General features: G+C 32.5%; 1 protein-coding gene across 4 annotated transcripts in view; it reads left to right on the forward strand.

Annotated features, from left to right (window-relative positions):
* The first annotated feature begins 1,727 nt into the window (after nt 1-1,727).
* NRAP (nebulin related anchoring protein) overlaps nt 1,728-18,302 on the forward strand; it is a 62,444-nt gene continuing 45,869 nt past the window's right edge. For 3 of the 4 annotated variants that reach the window (XM_087932714.1, XM_087932717.1, XM_087932716.1), the window contains exons 1-12: nt 1,728-2,056; nt 2,379-2,473; nt 5,266-5,353; nt 7,595-7,696; nt 9,427-9,531; nt 11,222-11,329; nt 13,463-13,567; nt 13,795-13,902; nt 14,751-14,843; nt 15,683-15,787; nt 17,220-17,336; nt 17,948-18,052. In XM_087932714.1, the coding sequence (XP_087788840.1) occupies nt 1,985-2,056; nt 2,379-2,473; nt 5,266-5,353; nt 7,595-7,696; nt 9,427-9,531; nt 11,222-11,329; nt 13,463-13,567; nt 13,795-13,902; nt 14,751-14,843; nt 15,683-15,787; nt 17,220-17,336; nt 17,948-18,052 (1,203 nt within the window). In that variant the 5' untranslated portion in view covers nt 1,728-1,984. The remainder of the gene's footprint in view (nt 2,057-2,378; nt 2,474-5,265; nt 5,354-7,594; nt 7,697-9,426; nt 9,532-11,221; nt 11,330-13,462; nt 13,568-13,794; nt 13,903-14,750; nt 14,844-15,682; nt 15,788-17,219; nt 17,337-17,947; nt 18,053-18,302) is intronic. The other variant, XM_087932715.1, reaches the window with a different exon arrangement.

Raw genomic sequence — 18,302 nt, forward strand, 5'->3', positions numbered from 1 at the left:
AACCATGACCGCATGCTCGAATAGCATCTAAGCATCCTGGCATAGAAAACTGAAATTATAGAACTGCCCTTTAATCCTAATTTTCCTGCCAAGCAGAAATTTCCCAGATGGAAAAGGAACAATGGGGTATTTTCTGGAATAGCGATCTGATACCGGCCGAAGAGGACTAGCTGCATGAAACTAATCAAACAGGCAGAACTCCAACAGGTGCAATTACCATTAGTTTCACTATTAGTTTTTAAAAGCAAAAAATGGCACTCCCTCGGCACGAATAAGTACGATACGGTGGGAGGGAGGGAAACAAAGCCTGCAAGATTCCCTCACTTTTTGAAAGTTTTTACGAGCGAATTCCGGGTCCCAAAAAGTTTAACAGCGAATTAAAGCACAAAGAGGAGAACTTAAGCACAGCTTTTTTTAAAGTTTTGAAAAAGAGCCCGTCGTCTACCAGGGAGTTTCCGAAGTACAAAGACAGCATAGAGGTGGGAATCGAGCCTTGGGGGAAAAAATAGGGGTTCTTTCTTTCTCGAAATAAACTATACTTGCCCGCGGCTAACACGCTCCCCTCCTTAGTCCTCTCGCTCCGCCACGGTACGTCGAAGGTAAAAGTGAAACTAAACGGTAAGAAGACTTTACTCCTTACTGCAACACAGGAAGTTACCGCGGAGAGACTTGAATTCAGCGTTCCGCCTTCCCGGTTGGCCCAGCTAAGTCTCTATAGCGCCTCCTTTGGGCTGAGCGTGAAACAAGCGTTTGTTTTCACAAGCCACAACCCCGGGCGATGGCTTTTCCTTCCTCCCCACCCTAAGGAACTGATTTTCAGTTTTCGCCAGCCGGATTTCCCCCCCTCCCTCCGTTTCGGAATAAACTGCTTTATCGTCCAGTTATGGTCAGTTCTGTCATCCTCACATATCTGGAGAGGACCAAGGAAGGCGACATGCTTTTCCGGCGGTAGATAGAGTTTGAATTAGCAAACAAGGGAGAAGACTTTCGTCTTAATTTTTTCTTCCTAGTGTTATTCCTGCGCTATTGCAGGGTCCTCTTAACAGAGGAAATCTGATTAAATCTAGATGTTCAAAGTTACAACGGCATTGGAAAAAAATGACCATTTTCACACTTATGACCATTGCTGAATCCCATGGTTATGTGATCAAAATTCAAACACTTGGCAATTGACTCATTTATGGTGGTTGCAGTGTCCCGAGTCATGTGATCACCTTTTGTGAGCTTCTGATAAGCAAAATCAATGGGAAAGCCAGGTTCACTTAACAGCAGATTTATTAATTGAAGTTAACAAGTGGCAAGAAAAATCATAAAATGAAGCAAAATTAACTTAACAAATGTCTTGCTTAGAAACAGTAATTTTTGGCTCAATTGTGATCGTAAGATGAGGACTAATGAAGACAAATAGGTATTCACTAAGACAACTTGAAAGGTACCTACATCTTTCTTTCAGACACTTCTGTGCCATACAGTGCCATACTTTATGAAAAACAATAGGTATTTTTTTCATCTGCATAGGACAGAGGGCAGGAGAAGAAAGAAAGCTTGGGAATCAGTCTCTGCTCTGAAATGCTTTGGCCTTTTGTGCTTTCCTTAATAGACTCTTAGTGAATACATAATAATCTGAAGATGATCTGAAATATATTTAGAAGGTAAACCTTGGACTCTGACAAATGAGCGTTGAACTTCCTATTTTATATATTACCAATTAGATAGCCTTCATTTTCATATGACCAAGATGCTTCGCTCTGACTTCACTCATCTATTTAGAGAAAGGCTTCATTGAATTCTTGCATGTCTTTCCCTCTGTGAACTCTTAACACAGTTGCCAAAATAACCTCTTAGTAAGTGACAGCTTTAAAAGCCAGACAACAGCTGAGTGCAACTCAGAAGCACAGCACAGACTCTAGAGTCTTAGGAAACAAGGCGTTTTTGTATATTACTGGACCCTCAGAATTTTAATTTTTTAAAATATAATTTCAATATGAATATTCAATCTTGTGCCAGGTGTGGCTATGGGGTCTATCCTGCTGAGAAGATTAATTGTATTGATCAGGTTAGTGGTTAATTACTATCTACCATTATTCTAAATGTTCTGATATCTTGAAGAAATGACTTTTAGTAACTTTTGTTCAAATAAATATACTTATCCTAAAGTATACTAATCAATATAACCATTGGATGGCCAAGTTAGAATTGAACATTTGCTAAATTTGTTGCACTGCTTTGTTTTTTTTTTAAGATTCTAAAGGAGAAATGGATTTACAACATACCTCATGTGTATTAAATTGTCAGGAAAAAATAGCTACAAATTTTTAAACTAAATTTTAAAAATCTAAAACAAATAATTTTCATCCTATTTCTATCTGCTTTTGTAGACCTGGCATAAAGCCTGCTTTCACTGTGAAGTTTGTAAGATGATGCTAACTGTAAATAATTTTGTTAGCCACCAGAAAAGGCCATATTGTCAAGTGTAAGTACTGTCAAGTGTCAATTTTGTTTTATAATATTATATGACCCTGTTTTATATATATATATGCATTCAATTGAACTAAATTCTGATATTGTTGCTCAGATGATTTTCAAATATTACTGGTTTAGTCAGACAATAAAGTGCATCTCATTTGTGAGGTAAACAAAACCTGTTCATAGCATTAATGATAATATAACAAATACAGCACATTATGCATTAAAACTAAGTTTTCTGTTTAAAAGTACAGTTGAAGATATGATAATTTAGAAGAGTAGGATAGAAAGCAAAATGCCCAATTAGATTTATATTCAGTGGGTATTCAATAACTTTTACTTAGTAACAGGCTCTTCTGTTTTCTCCCACCTTTTAATCTCCAGATGTGTTGAGTTACAACTCACAGATTTACCAACCAGCCTGCTCAAAATATGACAGGCATTATAGTTCATCAGAATTATAATTGGTTATTAGATTAAAAACCAAAATAGGTGCACTCTAAAACTTCCAGTTTATATAAAGCACACAACTTGAAACTCCAAGTTGTGTGCCTCTATCTGAAGTTTCAGAGGAGAATGGAACAACTCGCCATGGCAAATTTGCAATGATGAACTCACCACGACCAATTCACCATGGAACAAATTCACCATGGGACAACTTGTTGGTTGTCATAGACCCTTTTACCTGAAAGTCATTTCTAATAAAAGAGAAAAATAATTCCATGCATATCTGGAAGAAAATTATAATCACCTATGCCTAGTTTAATTTAAATCTAAATGCCATTGAAATAGACTCAAAATTAGATTTCTTTTTGTCTTTGAATTTACCCATTTTGTTTTGCAATACAGTCCTATTCTATTTGAAGGCTCACTGGACTGTGTATCTTAGCCCAGAAAAAAATACGTTTTCTTAATTTAGAGCAGTTATTAGCAACAATTGATTTTTCAGTTTTTAAATTCCTCTTCCATCAAAGGAAAAGAGTTAATACTTCTAGTTCTATGGTCTCACTATAAATCACTTCCAATCCTATGGGATTATTTAATTTGGAAGCATTAGAGTGATTCTAAATGATATTAGGAAGTGGACCACTTTGTGTTAGTAGGCCTGATTTGAGACTCTTCAGTTGGCCAAATCACATTCTCTATCCCTCTTGTAGCTACTAATACCTTCTCTGGGAAGATAACTGTCTAGAGTTACTTGCCATTAAAGTGCAGTTATTGACAAGTAACAATGTTTTAGAATGTTGCAATATTGTGCACATCCTTTTATATGTATTTTTTTCTAAATCCAAGCTGACTGGTGAATATTTATCAAAGTTCACATGCATAACTTTCGAAATTTCAAGTTTAGTCATGGATGCCTATAATGTGTCACATTGTTATCGCTTTTGTTAGCATTTTTCGCCCTAAAAATCAGCAATTCTAATGAGTATTTTCTGGTCACTTTTAAAATAAGTTCTTCAGAACTGGCACAATTCTCTTTTCCTGACTTCACTTCCTATGTTGGCACATATAATCAGTCCTGCACTAAAGGACTCTCAGAGTGAGATATTTCATTCGCTTAATTTGAGAAAAGACCAAACGGGATGGGCAAACAAACCAGCTTAGAGAAGTTAGGCCATTCTTAAACCCATTCCCACATCAGGCACCATCAAGACTAATTGAATTAGAAAGCTCACAGGCAGAGATTTGAGGACATAGCCTTGATAGTATACTCTTAATACAGGCATTAGAAAACCACTAGAAATATATTATCATAACTAGTTCCTTGAATATCACAAAAAACAAGACAAACTCTCTGATTTAAGAGAGAAGCGAGGAAAAGAATCCCCAATTAAAATCCCATGTCCCTTTCTCATCTCTTTATATTGCAATAGACTGACAGCCACTTATTTCTCAGTAGGCGAAGTCCTGAGATACCTGGGAATAGTTATTGACACCTGGAATAGTGATTGTAATAGCTCAGATCTCAGGTCCTTGGCTTCTGATCTCAATGTAACAGTGCCATCATGAGAGGGCATTTTCTTTGCTGTATGATGACACACGGAAAAAAGGATGTCGGCAAAGTCAGAATATAAAAATAATGCCCTGGCCTTCTCACAAATTAGAACACCATTTAGCAGTGACTCAGAAGAGATGCAATACAGACACAATAGAGACTAGTAGGAGAGCTAGCACATTTTAGTGCTATTTTGGTTTCATGATAACTAAAGGATGTCTGGATGATATTTTAACTCAGAGTAGTGAGAAAGGCCCAATATCTTGATTAAGAGCAGAGACATTATAGTGTTGTATTTCTTAGTAATATCAAATGAGTTGTTTCCTTTATGCTTCATTAAAAGGTAAAAAAAGGAAATCCTGCAGATTTATTCTGCTAGTGGTTGCTCAATATAGAGGGTGATGCTCATCTCCATTTCAAGCCCATTGAGCCAGTGCTGTGTTAAGACATTTCCGTGTTCATATGGCCAGCATGATGTCATGGAGTGTTGTTATGTACCACTGCAGTGGGAAGGTAACAGCGCTCCTTATGCTTTGGGACCCACCACATATTTAAAAAGTTAAATATTCAGTGCCTGAAACATAATCATTACATTTTTTACACTTATAATTATATATAAAGGTATCAATTGTTGCCAAAGTTAAATGATAAACACCCCCCCCCCCCAGTTTTTTTAAGTGGAATTTGTTCAGTGATCAATTAAGTGTCAGGTGATTATATGAGTATCTATTTAAAAGAATGCTATTCTTTTAGAGATTATTGATAATAATTCTATAAAATTATGCTGTTTTCTTTCATAGACATAACCCCAGAAACAATACATTCACAAGTATTTTTGAGACACCAATAAATATGAATGTGAAAAAGCAGTCTGAAGCAATAAGTGAGGTAAGATGTGCTTTGTATCACATTGTAACGTTAGATTTGTTTTTTTTAGATAACTATAGAAATAACAATTTCATTCCTTCCACTAAAATTTATATTTGTTCTACTTCTCCAAGTTGCTAGCTAGCTTAAAAATAAACTATTATTTTTCTGTTGAATTTGACATTGACCCTGAGGTATTCTATTTTAAGCAGAAATATAAAGTCAAATGAGTTTTTCATAGTTGCAGTGGGAAAACCTGGTAAAACAGTATGGAGTTTGCTAGATACCATTCCTCCCTATTCAACAAAAAGAATCATTTGAAATATGTCCAAATACTTTTAATAAATATTACTGTGCTATCAGTTACAGCTTTTCTAAATTTCTGGCTTTGGTTCTTTTTGTACTGCCTATGAGTTTTCACTATTGAAACGGAAAATATCTCCTACAATCCAATATGTGTTTGCTTTGATATAAATTCTCCTAGTTCACGACTTATTCCTGAGTAAGCGTGGGACGTTTGCAGATGTAGTATGTATGATATAGATATATATTTGATGCTTCTATTTCATTTGAAGTATGATGGGCATTGTTGTTACAGCTTTATGACTGTCATTCTATATTACTTTTTCGGGTAATTTCTTGAAATTTCTTATATATATTGACAAAAAATTAAAATTATACTTCTGAATTATCCCTTCATAAACCTACAAGAACAACAATTATATTTCTTTTAAACTGAGCATGAAATATCTGGTCAGGAATAAGTCAGGAGTCAAAAGCAATATCTATTTTCGTTTGAAGGTCATGATAGGATATCTTGTTACTTCCAGTAAATTGAGTGCTAGAAAAACCAGAGATTACTTTTCCTTTCCTTTTGCCATATAGAAGATATCCTGCTCTATTTAATAAAAAAAGAAGAAGAAGCTTAAGAGAAAATTTAAAGGGAGTTTATAAGAGCTGTTTTTCACAATGTCATTTTTTAAATGAAAGATTTATTTTGGTAAGCATCCAGCTTATTCAGTTTGGAAGGATTCTGTCATAGATACTATCAAAAGTTGCTGAGAAGTCCAAAAGAAATAACAGCATCATTTTTTTTTCTCAAGAAAGCTGAGAAGGCTAATTAAAGAAGATCAAATTAATTTCATGTAAATTGCCTAGAGTTGATAGAAAGCTACACATTCCAATATTTTTCCTAAGGAAGTCTATAGTTTACTACTTGAGGAGACAGAGTATTGTTTTCCGAGGAAAGTCTGAAAACAACTTACTTCAAAGTGCAAAATTAATGATCTTGAGAACTTAACTATCTCTTCCTTTCTTATAAGTCCAAACACACCAAAATAGACAAGGATTGAATGTAGTGGTGGTTGTCAAGATTTGTTCGAGACCCTTGTCCACTTTCTTGGAATTTACATACAACATCAGAAATGGTATAGGGTCTCCTGCTTGAGCAGAGGGTTGGACTAGATGACCTACAAGTCTCTTCCAAATCTGTTTTCTTGCTATTTAGAAGTTACTTAATGCAACTGAACAATATGTTGTTATGGAAATCACTGCCGAGTCTGACCATGTAAAAAATTCCAAATGTTTGATAGGATAAAAAGTATATAAAAATAATTCTTCTGGATACACATTTCCAATAGTAAATCAGATCTAGTATACGATCTGCTACATGTGTTCAGGTAATGATTCTTAAAGAGATTTCTGCAGATCATGTTATCAATGGTTTTTTTAAAATATCAAATAGAACAGCTTTGGCACATTGCAATTCCCCAGAACCTCTAGCCTGAAAATCGTTGGCACCAAATCTCAAAGCATATCTTAGTTTAGGCATTGAAACTGATAAATAGTGAGGTATATAATGTTTCTAGAAAGTCTAGGATCACATGCAAATATCATATGCTAGGATACCTTGTGAAGAAAAGGATGGAATCTGGTCTGATGCAGTACCGAGTACTCTACTTGGCAAATTGGGTCCTGTTGTCAACTGTTTTATGTACATTTCCAAATTATGAAGTGGTAATTTTTTAAATAAAATAACTAAAATTTATTAAATATAATTTGCACTGTCTTATGTATCTTTTCTAAAATTAAATCTTAAAACCTGTGCTTTCTGATTAATGTCTCTTTGAAATATACAGTATAAACTGAGGAACTTGAAAATTCAAGTTCTAGTACACTAAGATAATGTATAGTTGCTTTATAGCTATTATTTAATACAATGCCTTTTTTATTCATTACAATTGAATCTGTATGTTTATACAGGTTAAATATAGAGAAGAGGGTGAGAAATTCAAGTCTGTTTTTCACTGGGATGTAAAATCTAGAGACATGGAAGCCATGCAGAAAATGCAACAAATAAGTCAGGTAAAAGCTCTTAAGCTTTAAGTCATCAAGACTTAATACTTTTCACAGAGACTTCAGCTCTTCACAGTTTTATTGTACTGTTTGTGCCACCAGATAGTTAGATCAGAAACCTGACTGTTCAGATTTCCCAATGGCACATCCCTTGTTGCTATAATTGAGTTTCTAGCATGCCCCCTGTTGAGGTAATTCCCCATTAGGAGAATGAGCGCGTACAGGGAGACGTAATGAGAGTGGTGAAGAATAACACACAAACAGCACACAGATACACTGTACAGTAAATGTAGGTTTTTACTTCCAATAAATGTTTAAGCACAGTCCAAGATAAGCAGTCCAAGTAATTCACAGGTAAATCAGTCAGTTTAAGGATAATCCAAATATCAAAGTCCAGTATTAAAAACAGTTCAGTAACAGACTTACATCAACAATCAGTAACAGTCATTAGGAGGAACGGCAACACTCTCCAACAAAAGGAACAGAAACTCACTGAGACTAAACAACCCAGGTTTCTGGCTCCATCTTATGGCCGTTTGAGAAACCACACCCAATTACAGTTTTAGCATTCTCTTGAAGATACAGTATTAAAATGTCTATCCTAGTTTATATGTTTCCAACCCAAATAACTGTTAGGTGACTTACATTCCTAACACCTCCCTGCCCCATACTTTTCCGCATTATGTACTTCTCAAGAGTGCTGGGTTTTTGCATAATGTTTCTACAATATGATAACCTGAGCTTGGTTATTTGTGCCTTGAGTAAGAAGATGCCTTGCTCTTCTTTGAGTGTTATCCAAAGAGTCCATTGTCTGGCCCTATATTGTTACTTTATCTTGTCTATCCACCTGCTTTTCTTGATAAGAAACTGAGTAGTTTCTGGCTTCAAGCAAAGCATTTACTTCTGAGTAGAGACATAAAGAATTTCATATTTATTTATACTTATGTCACATTCATCTTCAGCTGTTTTGGTTAGATATTTATAATTTTATTTTAAAGATAGAAAAAAGTTAATTCTATCATATATTAAAAGTAATTGTGAGGGAAGATGAAACTCAAAATGATTTTTACTTATAGGATAACTCTATTGAGACTTATTTATGCAATATACAATATCACCAACAGCAGCCAGCCATCTTTTTGCTTATGTGATTATGTGAATTTAGACCATGTGGTTAATTTATATTCGAGTCTGCAAATGCATATATGCATATATATATTTGAGCAAACTATGCTGTAGTTATGGGATATATATTTGTAAACAAAAAAAACTGGTTGCTGAATTTTTAAAGAGAGACTCTATAGTTAGATTCATGAATATCAAATTCATCAATATCAAAAACAAAATATGAACTGCCTTGCAATTACATAATGTTGTATTTCTGTCAGATGTACTAGACAGAGAAGATTAGGATGTTACTTTATTGGTTAGGCATTCTAGTCTATATCCAGCTTGCTGAAATGTCCTGGCATTAAAATAAGAAACAGTTCTATGTAATTCACTCTTCATGTTCAGTGTGAATAAACAGAAGAAAAGGGGAAATGATATTTTCAGATCCTATGCAAAAGCAATAAGATCAAAAAGTGTAAAATTGATTTTATATTTTACATAAAATAGACATGCGCACATCCAGTCTTCTATTTATAAATACAACTTAGAAAATTAATTCATTTTTGGAAACCTAATAAAAATGGATGTAATCTTTTACTAATTTCTTATTATACATCTATTCTTTTTAGAAAACCTACCATGATGTATGTAATGAAAGCAAATCTTGGCATAGAGAAACTATCCCACAGTTGGAAATGATCAAGATAGCACGAACACAGAAAAGTCTTAGTGATGTAAGTTAATCACTACTTTATTACATTGATCTGTCTTGCAAGTTTAGCTCCTCAGCTAACTAACTTAAGGAAATATGTGGAAATAAAATGCTATCCTTTTTCTTCCTTTCACATACAGCCTTCAGAGACTGTATTCACTTTGTTTAAAATATTGGGGAATTACCTGTACGTTGCCAACAATGTATGAACAGGGTATGGAACTGATAGAGAAAGAATTATTTGAACCTCAGTGACTGTATATCTGTTTTTAAAGAAATAATTTCTTCTCTATTAGCTTCTTCTTCTTGTATTCATCTCATCACAGAGTTTTTTTAAAAGCATAGGTGATTATAAAGAAGAAATAACTTTTTGTTTGTAATGTTTTATTAAAATTATTTAGAATCCTGGTAATTATAATTAATTACCCAGAGGTGATATTTACATATCATATGTAAATTCAGTTAATTCTCATTCTGTCTCCTGTCTTATTCCAGTGTAAATTTTAAAATAGTATCCCATGAAGTTGTATTTAATCAATGTTATTTATTAATAAGATTTCAACAGTTGACAATATATTAAGTTTGATAAATAATTGTGACATTTTGTCTGCTGAATTTATATGTGAAAATAATCCATGTTGAAATTTTTGCTATATCATAAAATTCACTTCTTAATCTGAACAATAAGTCTAAATTAAATGAAATGTTATCAATGGAATCAAATTGTTGTATTAAACTTGTGGAAAAAAAGACATGATACAAATGAAAGTAAGTAACAAAATCTCTTGGTAGAAATGGTAATTTAAATCTAACTAGAAAATGAGCAATGGATGACTTTTTTCAGTATTTTATTTCATGACTTTGGAAAAATCTTCTGATTAAGTTATAATGAAGACAAAATAAGTGAAAATTTTAAAAACTCTGAATTCTTCTCTTTTTCCAATTAAAAAAATAAGCTTGCTTATGAGTATCATGCAGAATCCTTGGAGTTTTTATTCTTTCTTGTCAAATGGAATAATGGAAATAAATTTTGTAAAGCGAGTTGGCACTCTGTCCATTCCAGGACAGCTCTCTGAAAACTGAGAAACTGGTAAAAGAAATATTATTTTTTTGTGAAGAAAAATGCATTCACCAAATGTATCCCGATCAAAGGATATTTAGACAGTAGCTTCAAGGGCAGCTTCTAAACTCTTTTCTCTTACTTCACCATCACATGACCCTAGACCAGTTTATGTTCACCATATGCTTTCCAGTACACACATACAACAAAAACATGTCAATGTAACACAAGGGGAAAGTGGAGGCACATGAGCATTGCATGTAGGGAACACATATAAATCTACTCCATTAGACTGTTACGCATATAGAGAGAGAGTGAAAAAGAAGTGCAGACATGCAGACGCATTGATTAGTCCAACGAATGCATACATAAGTATCTTGTTATTCTGAGGCATTGTGTCAATGCGTTCAAGTCAGCCTTAACTCTCTGCAACAGGACATATTATCCAGCAGTTTTTTTGGGAAACATTTTCAGAAATGTTTTTACATCCTTCCTAAGACTAAGAGAGAGTGACCAGTCCAAAAGCAAGACTAGAAGTGAATTCAGAGGCTCCTGGTTTCTAAGCCAATGCAAATTTAGGTGCCAGTAAATCACGTATTAGAGGAAATAATTTGATGACTATGTGTAAATGCATACAATTTGTTTTGTCTAGCTGAAGAATAATCAGGAATATGAACAGCAAAACATAAAAGGAAGCTTTCCAGTTTCTATGACTCCATCGTATCAGATTGCCAAGAAGGCCATAGGACTATCCAGTGATGTGAGTTTCTGGGAATGTATTTGAGGAGAGAGCAATGAGATTTTATTTATTTATCCAATTTAAGCTAAAATTGTGCTATGGGATAGGATGATAGCGGTTGGGAATTCTTTAAGAATTTAATCCAATGCTTATAAAATTGTCTCTCTCTGTGTATGTGTATGTGCATATTTACTCTTTGGCCAACCATGTGTCTATTCAGTCTCTGACTGGTATGCTGCCAAGAGTCACTTCTCATGACATGGGTGACTATATAAAGTTTGCTAATAAATAAACAAAACAAACTAATATAGCATTTTGATTAATAAATGCCTTTATTTTGTCATATGAACAAAAAATGTTTTAACAGTTGAGGATCAAAGTATTTAAAATTATCATTGTTTAAAAACTGGGTAATGTTACAAATAGTTATTTCTATCCCATAAACTTTTCAGAATTTCCATAGAGTTTTGAAGGACTTTTTTCCTTAATATCAGGCTTTTGCTATATGACATATTTATATTTATGTATCCATTGTCATGTCCATGTTTTAAAATGAACATCATTGGCAATTAATTGGCCTGTGGAGAATAAAATCAGCATAATGGTTTGACAAATAAGGCCAGAGAATGTAAGTTCAACATCCTTTCATCAAAACAAGATGGCACTTCATATTCACCTGTCTTATGAAATAATATCACCTAGAAAACTGTATAGCTCACACTGTACTTATCATTAAACATTGTTTGAAACCCTTGAGGCTTTTCCCTCAGGCCTTGGTTGAGATGCCTTAAGAGTTGCTAAGGTTGCAGAAGGATGGTTTTGGTCCCCTAACATTTGCTATTTTATGGACTTTTTTTGGTCATATAATACTGTTGTTTTTAAATTCTGTTAAGCCACCCAGAACCTTCTGGACTGGGATGACTTGGAAAATAAATAAATTAATTGATATTGAGTCCAACTAAAGTAATAATACAGAGAGGACTTGTTAAAATTTTGTAAAAAAAAAAGAAATTTAGATGCTATTTTAAAATTCTGATTACCTCATTTTCATATTTGTTGTGGTCCAGTATTCTGCACACTTGCTCATATGCGCATTTGTTGACATAAGCACAGATACTGAGAGTGAATTCCATACATGCATATATCCCAATACCTGCATATATCCCAATACCTATAGTAGAGTCTTATAATAATAGAAAACCCAAAGAGAAACTGAATTCTGCTTCTGATTTAGATTGTTCTGATTCTGAACAATTAAGGTGAAAGTATGCAAAATTGTATCAATTTATCTTAATATATACTTGTAATGTATACAGAAAATTTTTTACAGTCTGGCCTTACCAAAGAAATGTGTTCAGGATTCTGACTATTAAAAGAATATTGTGGTACAAATATTGATAATTTTTATTTCTTTCAAATTACAAATTGATCTTATAGTATAAATTGATCTTATAGTACAAATTGATCGTAGTCATCTTAATCATTTCTATCTTACCTTAAATATCACTCAAGTCGTTCGTAGATTTTCTTTCAGATCTGTCTAGAACTTTTTTCATGTATGTCTAAACAGCCAATAAATTCAACTTAATAGTTGAGAATAACTCAAAAAATATTGTATCAAGATAAAGGAATCAGACAATAACTAAAACTCTATAATCTGCATCAATTTAAAGACTCACCCTGAGAAAGTGTAATTAATTCTGATTTATTTCAATTTATTTAACAAAAATACAGGATTTCAAGTTCATGTATTAATGACATAAGAATAGGTGTAGACATCTCTGTTACATAAATAAAACAAAAATCAGTGCTTTTAACCTTTTAGTCCATGAGTACCACCGGTGTATAATAAAATCTTACACTCAGCGCTCCATGGTAATTTTCAGAATTTCCAATTATGCAGGTTAGAGGCTCTAAAAAAAGAAAAAGAAAAAAGAAGAGTGGGCATATATTTCGACCTAAATCAAACCAAGTATAAGTAGACTATAAAGGTATAGGTACAGAAGTTGAATAAATCATTTCAATCCAAAATATAATACTTTTCAGAAACTGAAACCAAATGAAAATCCATTCCTTCCCTTTTATGTTTACTAGCAAGAAATAAGATCTTTATTTATTTATTTTCAATAAATATTGTCTTCTTTCCATCTCTAGGTGGAATACAAACAGGGACATAAAGAGCATGTTTCCAAATTCAGCAGTGTTATGGATACTCCAGAAATACTTCATGAAACATCTGGGGGCCAGTTCATGAGTGATGTAAGTGTAAAGAAAAATTACAAAGTGGGTCTTCTTACTATTTCTTACCTATCTTTCTATAGCTAGACTGATATATCATGTAAAATAATTGTGTGACTTGTTTAATTTTGCCTTAGTCAATATGTATTGTATTATATGTATTTTATATATTAACCTATGCCATGATTTATATGAATTGGGTTTATAGCACTATTGCTATAGCTTTACACATTCTTGACTTTTTTCAGTTTAAATATCCAGAAGAGTATGAACAACAAAGAGGAAAAGGAAGCTTCCCTGCTATGATAACACCAGCTTATCAGATTGCTAAAAGAGCCAATGAACTTGCTAGTGATGTAAGTTCTACAAGTCATGAATAGAACACATTCTGTCTATAAGATAACATATGTTCTGTAAGTCATGCTAAATCAAAGCTATATCAGTATCACTTTTTTTAAATATTAAGGATTTTCTTCAGTGGGAAAAATTACAAATATTACGGCACCCTAGTTTTGAAAGGACAGATATCCTTACTATGGAACATTTATGCTAAAAAAATAAATTTTAGGATGCAAGAGAAGGACAAATTAATCTCAGAATGGTGGAAAGATGGCACTCCTAGATACACGAATTAGCTGCAAATGCTTATGTTTAGTCACGGAAGGAATTAAATTCAATCCCATCAATCTTTTGACTGATGTGAGAACAGTGTCATTGGCTACTTGTTTTTTTTTTAAATATGATTTTTTGGGAAGTTTTAGGAAAAGGAGATAATCACCAGTATACACTAATGTAAATGAAAAAAGAAACAAAGAGAAAGCAAAAAGTGCAAGAAAGCAAAACAACTGAAGAAAAAGAGAAAAAAATGAAAAAAGTTACAGATGTGGTTTCCAATTTCTTCACTGCAAAATTATATTTTAAGCTTTCTCTCTTAACTTGTGTGTTCTTCTTTCTATCTCCTTTTTAATCATGAAAGCCATAAATCACAAGCTCTTTTTTTTTGCATTTTTACACAAAATATTCACAATAGATTTATTGTATTGTAATGTAGGTAATGTTTTCTCTCTTTTTCTTCCACTTTTTTCTTTTTTGTACCTTATTTACTTCTTTATGTTTTGCACATTTATATAGAAAATAGTCAATCAGTCTTAGACGTAAAAGAATGTCAGAATAAACTCATTTCTTTTATTATGATTTCTTTTAGGTTAAGTATCACCAAAGATATGAAAAAGAAATTAAGGGAAAAGCAAGTCATTCTCTTGGCACATTAAGAGAAAATGTAGATCAATTTAATCAGGTAACAATCAAATGTATTCACATGTATTCTATTTCACTCTGCTTCTAAAATAGTGGTTTCAGTCTATATATTATGAGTAGTAGTTCCTCTTGTAGTTTAGGACTTTTGATTCCCTTGCATTAGTGCACCACATTCTGTACCTCATGCTACTTATTGAAATGGTGAATTTTGGAATAAAATGAAATGAGGATTTGGAGGTTCAGCTAGATGCAAAGATTAGGTATGTCAGCTGTTTGTAAGAATTTATTAGATAGTATTTTTATTTTCCTTCATTGATATGGCAAGATAAGAGAAAGGTTTGTCCATATCCTTAGCAAGGAAGTCATTAATATGTTCCACTATATTCATTTATTAAATTCATATACCATATTTTCTGCATCACATGGTTGTATGGCTTTCTTAGAATAGTATACGTGACCTATTGCAGTGCTTGGGTTTATGTAAGTAGTATCATGCAAAAATAACAAAAAATAAGTAAAGGAAAAAAAATAAAGGTAGATAAAGAAAAAAATCTAGCTAAATTTACTTCACACCACTGTACACTGTACACCACACTTTTCATTTTGTTTCTACCACATATATCAATTCATACATTGCATTTAGTGTGATCTACAAATAAATGAATGGATTAAAAAGATGATGTCTTCTATATGGGTTATAATTTCTTACGTTCACGTTAGGGATTAAAATATATTGGTAAAATGATGTTTTCAAGCTCTTTCACTATCCACTCTCTTACATTGTCCATTTGATGTTGCAATATATGGAGGCAGTACTTACAATATTAAAATGAGATATAAAAATCAGTAAGTAATTGATCACTGCTAAATATTCTTCAGGATTATATGCACGAATACGAAGAGCATAGAGGAAAAGGCAGTTTCCCTGCTATGATCACACCAGCATATCTAAATGCTAAGAAGGCAAATGAATTGGCTAGTGATGTAAGTATGAGTTTAAATATCTCAGCTAACATGGGCCAGATCCAAAATGCTTGCTATAGCTCATGTGGTGTCATATTATTTGAGCAACTAATGGAAACCTATAAAAAGAACAAGTCCTTTGAGGACATTAGCTGTTTTTTTGTGATCTATCACATTACCTTTTGTTTGAGTTCTGGTTATGTTCTAAATACATGCTTTCAGAACTAGAAGCAATATTTTAGTTAGAAATATTTCATTACTATTAAAAGAAGAAATACTCATCTTCTATATTTACCTTTAAATAAACTGTTGGTTTCCTAGTACTCACCTTGTGGAAGGTCAGTCTGTGTGGTTTCCAAGAAGCAGCCATAACTCATGGCACATAATTAAATACAGAATTCTAGCATTCTACATGTTTTAAAGTCTGTAGTAATGATACAGATAAAAGATCTGAACAGGTGGTTCACACACATCTTGCAATGTTTTCTAGTTATACATATTCAAAAATAAACTGACATAGTTTATTTACTTTTTCAATGTATGTGATTAATGAAAATTATTTTTGTATATTTTGCATAAAGAACTGACACAGCATTTAATATCTAAACTACTATTTCAAAGCAATCCTGTGAAGTATGCCAAAATGAGATATAGCAACTTGTGTGACATGGGTTATAGAATTGACTGGGAGCTGAATCAATTTTTTAAATCTCAAGATTATTATAATGTTTTGGTTTTCATATTTTTCAACTGGATAGAACAAATTATTTTTATACTGAAAGACATTTCCTCAAATGTGTTTCCAAAGTTTCTTTGATTTATTGGACAGAGATATGGTTTTAGTATAAAGTTTATCTCATGAATAAGAACAAAATAGTCCTGGAGTTTTATGGTATTTTTTTCCAATGTATTGTTGCTTATAAATATACAAACATTGCTTTTAGAATGCAATAAGATTCATAAAATAACAAAATTGCAAACATATCAGATGCAGCATGATATGCAGTCTCAAATATTGTGATGGACAGTGAAAGAAAATTTTAAGAAAAGAACAACATATTATTTTCCTTCTGTAAATAATATATCTTGAAACTGTTATTTGATATAGAACCTGCTATTTGCTAAAGCAAGTTGCTAGTGTGGAAAAAATATATTAGCATATTCACCTTTCCACAATTTAGTTGACATCACTATGAAGCAGCTATTCGTAGTTTGAAAAATGGAAAAAGTAAATCAAAAATATTGTATTTGAAAGCAGATTAATAGCATGATCAGTTCAACCTGACTTTGTACCTGACTTTGTCTTTGTATATTCTAATTTCTTTTTCATAATTTATTGAACAAATAGAACCATGGGGTAAATGATAGGTTCACTAAAATGATTGTCTCACCAATCTTCAGCCAATGAAAGGTATGGTTTGCCTGTAGTTGTTATACCACGTTTCTTTTTCAGATTAAATACAAGAAGGATTTTTCGCAAATGAAAGGAGCAGCCCATTACCATTGTCTTTCAGCCCAAGAAAATCTAGCTCTTAAGCAAGCCCAGGATGTGAACAAGTTGTACAGTGAGGTAAAATCATATATCTTGATTGACAGTAAATATAGATACAATGTTTATAGTTAAATTATTGTTATTATTTTGTTATTATAGTTATTTACATGTAACTTTGTTATACTTATCACAGAGTTACATTCTACCTCTGAAACATTGATAGCTTCTTTCTAAAACTACCACTGTTCTATCATCCCTTACTTTTTCATATAAAAATATTTTTTATTTTAAATAAGTGCAAGAGAATGTAATGGTAAAGGAATAAGTAAATACATATACTGAAAAATGTGAGGAAATGCAAAAGATGTCTTGATGTTGATAACAATGTATAAAGTTTTGTTTTATGTTTTTTTAAATTTGGAAAATTAATAATTTTTTTTTAAAAAAAATTAAATTAGTGCAAGAGAAGCTTCACCAGAGCAAATAAAATTCTGCAGTTGTATGAAAGTGATAGACAATAGGTTTGGGCAATATTGTCAGAGTATATCAGCTGTGCCAGTGTCCTGACATGTGATCCTCTTTTTCATCTGAAAAATGGAGCTGATATATGAGCATTTTTTCTGTCTGTCTGTCTGTCAGGCTATCACCTTACATACAGCTTTTTGTTGTTGTTAATTCTAATTTTTAAGGTTGAGTATAAGAAGGATCTGGAGAACAGTAAAGGCCATAGTATTAACTACTGCGAGACTCCTCAATTCAGGAATGTTAACAAGATCTCAAAATATACCAGTGATGTAAGTCTGAGTTATTTGTATGCACTTCTACAAAAGCTTAATTTAGGTACTGTTGAAATTACCGTTTCTATATAAGTGACTTTCATTAAAAAAACAAATAAAACACAAAAAGCATTGCAAAAGAGATTGCATATAATTTAATCACTAATCCAATAATTTATGTTAATTTTAATATTAATTATCTTCATCTACGTTTGTTTATAGCCTCAATTATCAAGTAGCCTTAGTTATCAATTTTGAATTCTAAATG

Source organism: Pseudonaja textilis, chromosome 4, assembly GCF_049901715.1.
Source record: "Pseudonaja textilis isolate UNSWEBS1 chromosome 4, rPseTex1.2, whole genome shotgun sequence".
Taxonomy (NCBI): Eukaryota; Metazoa; Chordata; class Lepidosauria; order Squamata; family Elapidae; genus Pseudonaja; species Pseudonaja textilis.